The sequence below is a fragment of the Scyliorhinus torazame genome, chromosome 2 (assembly GCF_047496885.1).
Source record: "Scyliorhinus torazame isolate Kashiwa2021f chromosome 2, sScyTor2.1, whole genome shotgun sequence".
In the NCBI taxonomy this organism is placed as follows: Eukaryota; Metazoa; Chordata; class Chondrichthyes; order Carcharhiniformes; family Scyliorhinidae; genus Scyliorhinus; species Scyliorhinus torazame.
The window spans coordinates 358,137,471-358,151,173 of NC_092708.1; the positions used below are offsets into that span (position 1 = coordinate 358,137,471).

The 13,703-nt window shown below is 47.3% G+C and overlaps 1 protein-coding gene across 3 annotated transcripts in view; it reads right to left on the minus strand.

Moving 5' to 3' along the window:
• kcnh5b (potassium voltage-gated channel, subfamily H (eag-related), member 5b) overlaps nt 1-13,703 on the minus strand; it is a 550,001-nt gene that overhangs the window by 172,493 nt on the left and 363,805 nt on the right. For all 3 annotated transcript variants that reach the window (XM_072492080.1, XM_072492071.1, XM_072492088.1), the window contains exon 10: nt 6,917-7,113. In XM_072492080.1, the coding sequence (XP_072348181.1) occupies nt 6,917-7,113 (197 nt within the window). The remainder of the gene's footprint in view (nt 1-6,916; nt 7,114-13,703) is intronic.

Sequence of the window (13,703 nt, forward strand, 5' to 3'; positions counted from 1 at the left end):
ACAGCCCCTGAATATAACTGAGTGGCTTGAGAAGCAATTGCAGAGGGCATTTAAGAGTCATCCACATTGCTATGGGTCTGGAGTCACATGCAGGTAAGGATGGCAGATTTCTTTCCCGAAAGGACATTAATGAACCAGTTGGATTTTTACAACGTCAATGGTTTCATGGTCAGAAACATTACAAAATAGGAGCATGAGGAGGCCATTCAGCTCTTCGAGCCCGCTCCGCAATTCATTATGATCATGGTTGATCATCCAACTCAATAGTCTAATCCTGCTTTCCCCCCGTATCCTTTGATCACCTTCACCCTAAGTGCTTCTCACTGCTTCTTGAAACCATTTAATGTTTTGGACTCACCTACTTCCTAAGGTAACGAATTACACAGAGTCACCAGCTAGTCATTGACTTCAGGATGCAAAGTATTGTACACACCCCTGTCAGCATCAACGGGGCCGAGGTAGAACCAACACACGAACCTGCCTCCCATCCATTGACTCCATCTACACCTCCCGCTGCCTGGGGAAAGCGGGCAGCATAATCAAAGACCCCGCCCACCCGGCTTACTCACTCTTCCAACTTCTTCCATCAGGCAGGAGATACAGAAGTCTGAGAACACGCACGAACAGACTCAAAAACAGCTTCTTCCCCGCTGTTACCAGACTCCTAAATGACCCTCTTATGGACTGACCTCATTAACACTACACCCTGTATGCTTCATCCGATGCCAGTGCTTATGTAGTTACATTGTATATCTTGTGTTGCCCTATCATGTATTTTCTTTTATTCCCTTTTCTTCCCATGTACTTAATGATCTGTTGAGCTGCTCGCAGAAAAATACTTTTCACTGTACCTCGGTACACGTGACAATAAACAAATCCAATCCAATCTAATCCAATCCATTCTCTGGGTGAAGAAATTGCTCCTCATCTCTGTCCTAAATGGTCTACCCCATATTCTCATACTGCGACCACTGGTTCAGGACACACCCACATCGAGAACATCCTTCATGGTATCTACCCTGTCTAGTCCTATTAGAATTTTAGAGGTTCTATAAGATCCCCCCTCATTCTTCTGAACTCCAGCGAATACAATCCTAACCGATTCAATCGCTCTTCGTACTTAAGTCCTGCCATCCCAAGAATCAGTCTGGTAAACCTTCATTGCACTCCCTCTATAGCTAAACATCCTTCCTCAGATAAGGAGACCAAAACTGCACACAATATTCCAGGTGTGGCCTCATCAGGGCCCTGCATAATTGCAGCAAGACATCCCTGCTCCTGTACTCGTGTCCTCTCGCAATGAAGGCCAGCATACCATTTGCCTTCTTTACCGCCTGCTGCACCTGCATGCTTACCTTCAGTGACTGGTGTACGAGGACACCCAGGTCTCGTCACACGTTCCCCTCTCCTAATGTGGTAACCTCACATTTATCCAAATTATACTCCCATCCATTTGCCCACTCACTCAACTTGTCAAAATCACAGTGAAGGATCTCTGCATCCCCCTCATAGCTCACCCTCCCACACAACTTGGTGTCATCTGCAAATTTGGAGATTTTACATTTTGTTCCTTCATTAATATATATCGTGAATAGCTGGGGTCCCAACACTGATCCCTGCGGTACCCCACCAGTCACTGCCCGCCAATTTGAAAAAGACCCGTTAATTCCTATTCTTTGTTTCCTACCTGCCAACCAGCTTTCTATCCATCTCAATACACACCCCCCCCCCCCAATCTCATGTGCTTTAATTTTACACGCTAATTTTTTATGCGGGACTTTGTCAAAAATCTTCTGAAAGTCCAAACATCCACTGGCTCCCCTTCATCAATTTTACTGGTTACATCCCCGAAGAATTCCAGTAGATTTGTCAAGCATGATTTCCGCTTCATAAATCCATGCTGACTCTCTCCGAGCCTGTCACTGTTTTAAAAGTGCTCTGCTATAAAACCCTTGATAATGGGTTCTAGCATTTTCTCCACTACTGACGTCAGGTTTACTGGTTTATAACTGCCTGCTTTCTCTCTACTTCCCTTTTTAAATAGTGGAGTTACATTAGCCACCCTCCAATCTGCAGGAACCGTTCCACAGTTTATAGAACCCTGGAAGTGACCACCAATGCATCCACTATTTCTAGAGCCACCTCCTTCAGTACCCTGGGATGTAGATTATCAGGCCCTGGGGATTTATCAGCCTTCAATCCCATCAACTTCCCAACACCATTTCTCCACTGATATTGTTCACCTTCAGTTCCTCCCTCTCACTAAATCTTGTATTACCCAATATTTCTGGTATCTTATTTGTGTCCTCATTTATGAAGGCAGAACCAACGTATGCTTAGTCATTTCTTTGACCCTTATTGCAAATTCCCCTGTTTCTAATTGTAAGGGACCTACATTTGTCTTCACTATACATTTTCTTTTCACATACATACAGAAACTTTTACAGTCACTTTTTATGTTCCCTGGAAGCTTACATTCATACTGTATTTTCCCAATCTTAGTCAATCCCTTGGTCCTTCTTTGCTGAATTCTAAACTGCTCTCAATCCTCAGATTGTTCTTTTTGGCCAATTTGTATGCTATTTCCTTGGATCGAATACTATCCCTAATTTCCCTTGTAAGCTATGGTATGGCCACCTTTCCCGTTTTACTTTTGTGTCAGACAAGAATAAACAATTGTTGCAGTTCCTCCAAGCACTCTTTGAATGTTTGCCTTTGCCTGTCCACTATCATCCCTTTCAGTAACATTGCCCAATCGATCATCGCCAACTCATGCCTCATTTCATCGTAGTTTCCTTTGTTAAGATTCCGGATCCTTGTCTCAGAATCAACTACTTCACTCTCCACCTTGATGAAAAATTCTGTTATATTATGATTGTTCATCCCCAAGGGGTCTCGCACAAATAAATTGCCAATGATTCCATTCTCATTACACAGTACCCACTGTTCTCCAGTTGGCTCCTCAACATATTGATCCAAAAAACCATCCTGCATACACTCCAGGATTCCTCCTCCAGGGTATTGTGGCTAATTTGATTTTCTCAATCTATATGCAGATTAAAATCACCCATAATTGCAGTTGTTCCTTTATCACATGCATCGCTAATTTCCTGTTTAAGGCAATTCCCAACAATATCACTGCAGTTTCGGGGTCCATATATGCCGTCCACTAACATTTTTTGCCCCTTGCTGTTTCTCAGCTCTACTGTTTATCATTAGACTTTTAATTCCGTATGTTTAATTAACTTAAATTTCACCATCTGCCATGGTAGGATTTGAACCTGTGCCCCCAGAGGAGTACCCTGGGTCTCTGGATTACTAGTCCAGCAACGATACCACTGTGCCCCCACCTCCCCGGGCTCCTCAGTTGGAGAGCTGGTGCTGACTCAATGGGGCAAATGGCCGCCCTCTGCGTCCTAACAGTTCTACATTTTGATGAATGGCCCCACATTTGAAACGTTGGGCGGTATTCTCCCCCCCCCCACGCCGGGTGGGAGAATCACCGGGGCGCCGCACGAGTCGCGCCATGCCGCCCTGACACCCGCGCGTGATTCTCCAACCCTCCCCGAAACCAGCGCCGTGAGAATCGCGCCGGGCCGCTCGGAGAATCGCCACAAATGGCGCGCGATGATTCTCCGGCCCAGACGGCCGGCGAAAAAAATGACAGTCTCGTCGGTGCCGTTCACCCATGGTCGCCTCCGGCGGGAACTGTGCGGGAACACTGGGGGGGGGGGGGGGGGGGGGGGGGTGCTCCGATGGAGTCTGGCCCGTGATCGGGGCCCACCAATCGGCGGGCCAGCCTCTCCCCCCCCGGGCCTACCTCCTTCCACGGCCAGCCTCAGAACCCCGGCGCCATGTTGGTGAGGGGCCGGCGCGCATAAGACGTTTCCCACACATGCGCAGGATGGCGCGGCCCATCTGTGCATGCAGAGGAATGAGTTGCCCCAACTGCGCATGTGCGGGTTAGCGCGGCGCCCATTTGGCACCGCATAAGGAGGCTGGAGCGGCGTGAACCGCTCCAGCGCCGTGCTGGCCCCCTATGGGGGCACCTAGTCCCGGTAGCGGAGAATCTCGCCCGTTAACTTTTCTGTTCTCTCTACAGCAGCTGACTGACCTGAGCCAGCATTGGTTCCAGTCAAGGGGGCACCCATTGTGAATGCTCAAGGCTACTGCAGTTATAGTACCATCTTTGTGTTTGTCTGCAAGAGGTGCTTTGTCTCGCACCAGCATGTTGGTGGGCTGGCTGGAGAGTGCAATTATGCAGAGCTTCACTGTCACCTGAGTTGCCTTTCACCCTGCGCCACTGAAATGTGTCAAAATGCCACAGAGGCCTTTGTTCTTCTTTGAACAAAAAAATAATGGAAGGTGTGACACAAAGTTTTCTAAGGTATTCAACAAATTTCTTCCACCTAATCCACTTTGAGCATGATTATTCTTTTGATTGCAACAGCAGACTATGGTTGCTTTGAACACAAAATAGCACCAGAGGCCTCACTATTCATTCATCTAAAACACTGGAGAGAAAAGGTTTACTGCCTTCCCACCACACAAGACAAAATTGCATGTTACTCCGTTTTCAGGTGAAGTGAATAGGAAAATATTTTAACATACAATGAAAAAAACACCTTTAGCAACTTTTCAACGTTCAGAAAGGAAGTGAAGGGGAATTCAGCTACTATTGGAAAAGGAAGAACGTGCACAGTTACGGGGACTAATAGCACTAAGTGAATCCAAATTCACAATTGTTCGAACTTTCGTCACTTAGTTTAGTTTCTCGTATACCCATTACAGTGCAACATTTTAAATATATTGTTGCTGTTGAAACTCTTCCCAGGCATCCTACATAACAGACCGGTTGCCGACAAAACCTGCGTAGCACAATGTATTCAATAACTAGGTCAAGTTATAGAGCAAGACCAGTCAGATGGAGTAACAAAGGTTCTGAGGCGTCATAATTGTAAATATGACACAGGAATTCCACACAATTAAAACATTGAAAAAGGCCCGCATGATGTACGGAAACTGTGGATGCCGATAAAAGTATTTTGCTAATCATTTTCACTTTCGACAAAGAAAACACAAGAATGGGAAGAAAACCAGAAATCTGACAGGATCTGTGCCATTGCTTTTTGCTGATAACTCAACTATCCTCCAGATTAACAGCTGTTCCAATTTCCCCTTTATTTTTCATTTGAGACCAGGAGCAACGGCTTCAAGTGAGACATTACATGGATCATTAACAGGTAGAAGCAGAACGATGCTACAGCAATATAATTGGCCGGATAATTACTGTGTCCAAACAGTAGGAAACTCAGTTAACTTTTGGTTCCTAACCACAACACCAACATCATTCTCCCAGATGATACATTAAAAAAAAACTAATCAAGCTCCAATTCATTGCTGTTATTTCATTTACATAGCTACACCACAAGGCACTGCAGCGGTTCAAGAAGGCAGCTCACCACCACCTTCTCAAGGACAGTTAGGGATGGGCACCAAATACTGACATTGCCAGTGATGCTCACATCCCATGAATGAGTAAAAGAGAAATAAAAAATAGCAAGCAAATACATTCACACATCCTCAAATGTAATCATTTGAACAAATTATTTGGGAGAGGTGGCACGGTTGCACAGTGGTTAGCACTGCTGCCTCATAATGCCAGGGACCCAGGTTAATTTCCGCCTTGGGTAATTGTCTGCGTGGAGTTTGCACTTTCTCCCCGTGTCTGTGTGGGTTTCTGCACTAATTGATGTTCTCTTCAGTAAATGGAAAATGGGGATTTTCCCACATTGCATCAACTAATAACGGCCCCATGATGACCCTGCTTTGGGAATCCAGGCCAGGCAAGTATACTTGGCCCGTGAAGAATGATCGTATTGGAAAAATAAGTATCTTGATCAGATCCTTACACTGGGAGTAGGGACTGTCTGAAATCTCTCCCAAACACGATTTCTCTAGCTGTGTGGGAAGGTTCGTGCCAGAGAAGCACTGCTCCGCACTGCCTGTGTCATGCAAATGTAGGCAAGTCATTTGGGCCTGAGATGAGGAGAAATCTCTTCACTCAAAGGGTGATGAATCTTTGGAACTTTCTACCTCAGAAGGCTGTGGAAGCTCAATCATTGAGTATACTCAAGAGACATAGAATCCCGACAATGCAGAAGGAGGCCATTCAAGTCTGTACCAACCCTCTGAGAGAGCACCTATCCCTACTCCCCCACAACCGTATAACCCCAACTAACCTGCATATCTTTGGACACTAAGGGGAAATTTAGCATGGCCAATCCACCTAACCTGCACATCGTTGGACTGTGAGAGGATACCTGAGCAAAACCCACGCAGACATGGAGAGTTGCACATTCCACACAGACTGTCACCCAAGGTTGGAATTGAACCCAGATTTCTGGCGCTGTGAGGCAGCAGTGCTAACCACTGTGCCAGTGGGCTGCCCCTAATAACATCAAGGAATATGGGGATAGCGTGGTAAAGTGGCGGTGAGGTAGATGGTCAGACATGATCTAGTTGAATGGGGGATCAGGCTCGAAGGACTGAATGACCTCCTCCTGCTCCTATGTTCCCAAGTAACTCTGGAAATAATAGCGGGAGGCACGAGCGGGCACAATAATGTACGGCCAACTTGGATAGTATCTCCCAAAATGCACACGAAATTGGACAATTTGCCTGCCAAACACATTCTCTGCAGTCTGAGATTTTCTTTCAGCAACAATAGCCATGAAATATCCAACAAACCAACACTAACCACCATTTGAACACTGAGCTTTACTCGACAGTGAAGAAATAAATAGCAACAGCAATTTTCAAGATTGAATGTAACATTAAGCAAAAGATTAACATGTTGGAAGATAAAAACTTAAATGAAAACCAGAGAAGTTATAATCTCGAAAAGACAACTTACTCGCTTCCTCAGATTGCAGGTCAATATGAGGTTTCGTGAAAAAGAATTTGCAAATAGCGTGTAGAATTCTAAAACTTTCAGCAAGGCCTCACGGTGGATTATATGCAAGTCGCAATAAGTCAGTGCCCTCACATTGGCACAGGCATGGGCAAGGGTGGTTTCCTTCCAGAAAATATCCCCAAATACGTCCCCTTTCCCTGGAAAATATTTGGAAGGTAAATAGTTAGAGCAAATAATCATCATTTAATTATTATTAAACAGGTGAGTCATGGTGAGACACTCAATCGAAGCTGTGACTCGCGTGATGGAGTCCGTATCTTTGGTGAGCAGTGGCGGGGAGATATCAAGCTGAGGATAAGGAGTTCCACACCGGGAATGAGGAAAGAAATGAACAGCAAGTTCCCTGATCAGAGGTGCCTGTGGCCTGGAGCTAAGGGTAGATTTGCGTTCTCACTCTCTCGGCTGGGAAATGGTGCATGACCAACGAATACGAAGGGAAGGAGATTAAAGCAATATAAATGAGGATCCTCCCCCCAGATATAATACTGACTGAATGGTATCAGCTATCATGAAGGGAAGGAGATTAAAGCGATATAAATGAGGATCCTTCCCCCAGATATAATAGTGACTGAATGGTATTAGTTGTCATCTGTCAGTTTGGAAGGCATTGGGTATAATTTTAGAAAATCTGCCACAATGTTCTTCGAGGTGACTTGGAAGGTTCTCTGTTTTGTAATAATACGGGTGCTCATACCATGTAGTCTATGAAATTAGAACCATTGATGTACTCTCTTACTTTGAGACTATTGCACAGCATTTGTGAGGACCAATTATTGCCATTGTCTATGATATTCCGAAAACCGAGAAGGTGGGGGCCTTTATTTTATACAATTTTCTTTATCCCTGGGTTATATTTTTAATCTTTTACTATTTATAAAGCTGAAAAATGCAGCAAGATATTTTCTACGTCCTATGTCTAGACCATCCCACCTCTTCTGAGTTCTGTAATAATCCAGGCACTTGCCAACAGTGTGACTAGGTCGGCCACTTCTGTTGTACCCCTCATGCAATCCCCCAACCCAACCTGCCAAAGTCAGCCCAGGAGATTTTCCTTAACCTTCCCTTATGTGCCGCCAATTCTGTATTTCTATATTTTCTGTCTTTGACATTTGTCAATAATCAGACTATCCATATTATCGATCAAAGTATTCACATACATGATAAATATTTGATAAAATATTTCAAATTAAGAAGAGGAAGGATTCCCTCCCATTGTAATACGCACTGTGAAGCTTATAGTATGGAAGCAAAAGTTGTAACAGTTTTGTAATCAGTCCCTTATGTTCTCTCACTCATATATCTATGTTTTAAAAAGCACAGTTAATGAAATGAAAATCACTTATTGTCACAAGTAGGCTTCAAATGAAGTTACTGTGAAAAGCCCCTAGTTGCCACATTCCGGCGCCTGTTCGGGGACGTTGGTACGGGAATTGAACCGTGCTGCTGGCTGCTTTCAAAGCCAGCTCTTTAGCCCTGTGCTAAACACCAGTTAGAGCAAAACTTGAACGAAGCTCTTGAAATATTTTCCTCCAGTCTTTCTTCAAGTAATTTTGAAATTTAAACACACAGGATTGCCTGAAAGCTGAACAAAAGCAATCAGCAATCAAGCTGGACTAACTGTTACTAATGTATCCTGGAAAAGTAAGTGCACTGCACATGCTGAGATGACAAGATCCATATTTACTGAACACAGTCACATCCCTGAGCATAAAATTAATGCCAAGCTTTTGGAAGAGCGACTTCTTTTTAGCAATAAGTATTAAGGAAATGGACAAGGAGGTGGGAAAGCTGATAAAATAGTAGTGGAATGCATCAGGAGGGAAGCCCAACGTCTCCCTAGCACCATGGGATATCTTGGTAGGTGGGAATGGTGGCAGCTAGGCTACCTAATGACCAGAGGTGTACAGTTAATTAACCAATACCTGGCCTATTACCAGCTACTATGTACATCGAGGTGGCCTCCAAGCAACTGCCCAGGGGGCTTTGTCTGACTTCCCGGATGCCAGATGGCTGCTGGAGGGCCCCCAGTGGCATTGAATGCCCCCGCAGCTCGACGTCACCATGGGGGGATTCACCCCTCTATTAAGAAAACGTCTCCCCAGCCTTTCTCGGGTGCCTCAACACTATGGCACTGCCGAGCTGCCAGCTTCCCACCTCCCAAGATATCCCATGGTGGTAGGAAGACGTTGGGCTTCCCTCCTAATGCATTCCACTACTATTTTATCAGCTTTCCCACCTCCTTGTCCATTTCCTTAATACTTATTGCTAAAAAGCAGTCGCACTGCTGAGCTGCCAGCTTTCTGATTGGGCCTGCAGTTTGGAGAGGCAGACCATCCTCCTTAATTGGAATGTGGTCCCAATGACAACCTTAAAATTGACATGATCCCAGTGTTCATTTGCACGGGCTCACGACCAGGTTTGGTCCTGGTGGCGGGACGCTAAGAATGCCGGTAAACCTTAGACCACTTTGTGAATATGCAAACACAATTTATGTATGCAGACCCAAACATGAAGATGAATCTAGTCATACATGCACAAACCATTTTTACAGATAATTATACCTGGATATTTAATTCTTTATGTAACAGGGTACAAAGAATAGGAATGTTAGTTCTAACGGAGATGGATGTTTCCTTTTCTAAATTCTAACTAGACTATAGTTCTACTGAGGACAATATGAGAACAAATACAGAATAAACAAGCTGCCAGGTTAGACACAGCTTCTTAACAACTGCTTCCCTATGGAATTAATGTATGTGTATATATAAATTTTTAAAAGGAACCTAAAGTATACATCACCAGTTAAATCTGAAGACAAATGTCTAATAAGGCATTTTGGTTTGAGATTCTGAACTGTAATTAAATGTTCCATTATTATTGTTGCAAAGTATTGCAAAGGAAAACATTTATGTTTGACATGATTTAGTCGCAAGACGTTCATATAAATAGCACTGTCCATTATGCTTTTCCTTGGGTCGGTGCTTGATTTGTTTTTAATTTCATATTGTATGTCAGACGTGGTGGGTTGGGTTTCACGCTCCTCCCCCGCCAGAGGGTTTGAAGGTGGAGCGTGTGTGTGTGGAGAGGGGGGGAGGGGCAGGAGAAGTGGGGGGGGTAAGGGGCAAGAGGAGTGGGGGAGGGCTCAAAAATCCAATCTGCCACATGCCCACTGCTTACCCACCCACCCTTGACCTGATCAGAAGTGGTGGAAACATTGGGTGGCCTGTTCACTTGGGCTTATTGTGGCCCTTAAGTGACCTGCTACGATTTCACCTGTGTCGGGGAGGCTCATTTTAGCTTTAGCTGCGTGGACTGGTGTTGGAAAAGTGGGGGGAGCCCCCCTTGAAAGTCCCCAAGAACATTGGAGGCATACACACCTCCCTTAGGTCATCCTTCCACCTTTACCCTCCTCCACTGGCCTCTCAAACCCAGTCCCCAACCCCCTCACATCCCTTGCCAGGGCTTGCCAGCCTGGACCGAGTGATACCCCTGACTTATCTTAAGTCTGGGCACCTCTTCATCATGGAAGCCTGTTATGAAAGCAGTGGCCGCCACTCCCACCTGGTACTGCTGGGACTACCAAACCCCTGGCCATCTGATTGATCAGATGATCTCTAAGACCTTCCTCCCAGGTTAGGGCTGAAGTCTCACTTTAAAGCAAGTTAATGCTGCTCCCAGCATTAAGTTGCTGAGGATGGCCATCACGCTGATGGAATGGTTCATCACCAACATTTTAGCAGGCAGTCAGGGACTACAGCGCCCTGGAAAATCCAGCCTCATTTTAACTAAAAACCTCTGCTCAATTTTAGACATTTTCTAAAATATAAGAACTTACTATTATTTTATTGATTAAATAAATATTAATAGAATCATACTTATAGTACTGCATGCTTAAGACCATACAAAATTATTGACTTTCTTTATAAATGTATGATTAGCCTTTTCTCATTCTCATGCCCCTGAGTCAACCAAAGTCGCTGTCCAATGTGCACAGGAATAAAGGTGAATACTGCAGCCTTTCATTATGTTCACAGTGGATTCTGGCCCAATATAATCCATCATTCCTCATTGTGGTGTCAGTCTAAAAACTCAAAAGGTAAAGCAATGCTATTTCTGGAACACAGGAGCAGGAGGAGGCCATTCAGCCCATTGAGCTTTTTCCACCATTCAATATGACCATGGCTGATCATCCACTACAATTACTTTTCCCCAAACTATCCACATATCCTTTAGGTCATTGGCTTTTAGAACTCTGTCCATTTCTGCTTCAAACATGGTCAATGACTGAGCTTCCACAGCCCTCTGCATTGACTGAGCTTCCACGGCCCTCTGCATTGACTGAGCTTCCACGGCCCTCTGCACTGACTGAGCTTCCACGGCCCTCTGCATTGACTGAGCTTCCACGGCCCTCTGCATTGACTGAGCTTCCACGGCCCTCTGCATTGACTGAGCTTCCACGGCCCTCTGCATTGACTGAGCTTCCACGGCCCTCTGCACTGGCTGAGCTTCCACGGCCCTCTGCACTGACTGAGCTTCCACGGCCCTCTGCACTGACAGAGCTTCCACCGCCCTCTGCATTGACTGAGCTTCCACGGCCCTCTGCATTGACTGAGCTTCCACGGCCCTCTGCACTGACTGAGCTTCCACGGCCCTCTGCATTGACTGAGCTTCCACGGCCCTCTGCATTGACTGAGCTTCCACCGCCCTCTGCATTGACTGAGCTTCCATGCCCCTCTGCACTGACTGAGCTTCCACCGCCCTCTGCATTGACTGAGCTTCCACGGCCCTCTGCATTGACTGAGCTTCCACGGCCCTCTGCATTGACTGAGCTTCCACGGCCCTCTGCACTGACTGAGCTTCCACCGCCCTCTGCATTGACTGAGCTTCCATGCCCCTCTGCACTGACTGAGCTTCCACCGCCCTCTGCATTGACTGAGCTTCCACGGCCCTCTGCACTGACTGAGCTTCCACGGCCCTCTGCACTGACTGAGCTTCCACGGCCCTCTGCATTGACTGAGCTTCCACGGCCCTCTGCACTGACTGAGCTTCCACGGCCCTCTGCATTGACTGAGCTTCCACGGCCCTCTGCATTGACTGAGCTTCCACGGCCCTCTGCACTGACTGAGCTTCCACGGCCCTCTGTACTGACTGAGCTTCCACGGCCCTCTGCAATGACTGAGCTTCCACGGCCCTCTGCATTGACTGAGCTTCCACGGCCCTCTGCAATGACTGAGCTTCAACGGCCCTCTGCACTGACTGAGCTTCCACGGCCCTCTGCAACGACTGAGCTTCCACGGCCCTCTGCATTGACTGAGCTTCCACGGCCCTCTGCACTGACTGAGCTTCCACGGCCCTCTGTACTGACTGAGCTTCCACGGCCCTCTGCAATGACTGAGCTTCCACGGCCCTCTGCATTGACTGAGCTTCCACGGCCCTCTGCAATGACTGAGCTTCAACGGCCCTCTGCACTGACTGAGCTTCCACGGCCCTCTGCAACGACTGAGCTTCCACGGCCCTCTGCATTGACTGAGCTTCCACGGCCCTCTGCAATGACTGAGCTTCCACGGCCCTCTGCATTGACTGAGCTTCCACGGCCCTCTGCATTGACTGAGCTTCCACGGCCCTCTGCACTGACTGAGCTTCCACACCCCTCTGCACTGACTGAGCTTCCACGGCCCTCTGCAACGACTGAGCTTCCACGGCCCTCTGCATTGACTGAGCTTCCACGGCCCTCTGCATTGACTGAGCTTCCACGGCCCTCTGCATTGACTGAGCTTCCATGGCCCTCTGCATTGACTTAGCTTCCACGGCCCTCTGCACTGACTGAGCTTCCATGCCCCTCTGCATTGACTGAGCTTCCATGCCCCTCTGCATTGACTGAGCTTCCACGGCCCTCTGCATTGACTGAGCTTCCACGGCCCTCTGCACTGACTGAGCTTCCACACCCCTCTGCACTGACTGAGCTTCCACGGCCCTCTGCATTGACTGAGCTTCCACGGCCCTCTGCAATGACTGAACTTCCACGGCCCTTTGCATTAGCTGAGCTTCCACTGCCCTCTGCACTGACTGAGCTTCCACGGCCCTCTGCAATGACTGAGCTTCCACGGCCCTCTGCATTGACTGAGCTTCCACCGCCCTCTGCATTGACTGAGCTTCCATGGCCCTCTGCAATGACTGAGCTTCCACGGCCCTCTGCACTGACTGAGCTTCCACGGCCCTCTGCAATGACTGAGCTTCCACGGCCCTCTGCATTGACTGAGCTTCCACGGCCCTCTGCAATGACTGAGCTTCCACGGCCCTCTGCATTGACTGAGCTTCCACGGCCCTCTGCACTGACTGAGCTTCCACGGCCCTCTGCATTGACTGAGCTTCCACGGCCCTCTGCACTGACTGAGCTTCCACGGCCCTCTGCACTGACTGAGCTTCCACGGCCCTCTGCATTGACTGAGCTTCCACGGCCCTCTGCAATGACTGAACTTCCACGGCCCTTTGCATTAGCTGAGCTTCCACTGCCCTCTGAAACTTACTGAGCTTCCACGGCCCTCTGCAATGACTGAGCTTCCACGGCCCTCTGCATTGACTGAGCTTCCACGGCCCTCTGCATTGACTGAGCTTCCACGGCCCTCTGCATTGACTGAGCTTCCATGGCCCTCTGCATTGACTGAGCTTCCACGGCCCTCTGCATTGACTGAGCTTCCACGGCCCTCTGCATTGACTGAGCTTCCAC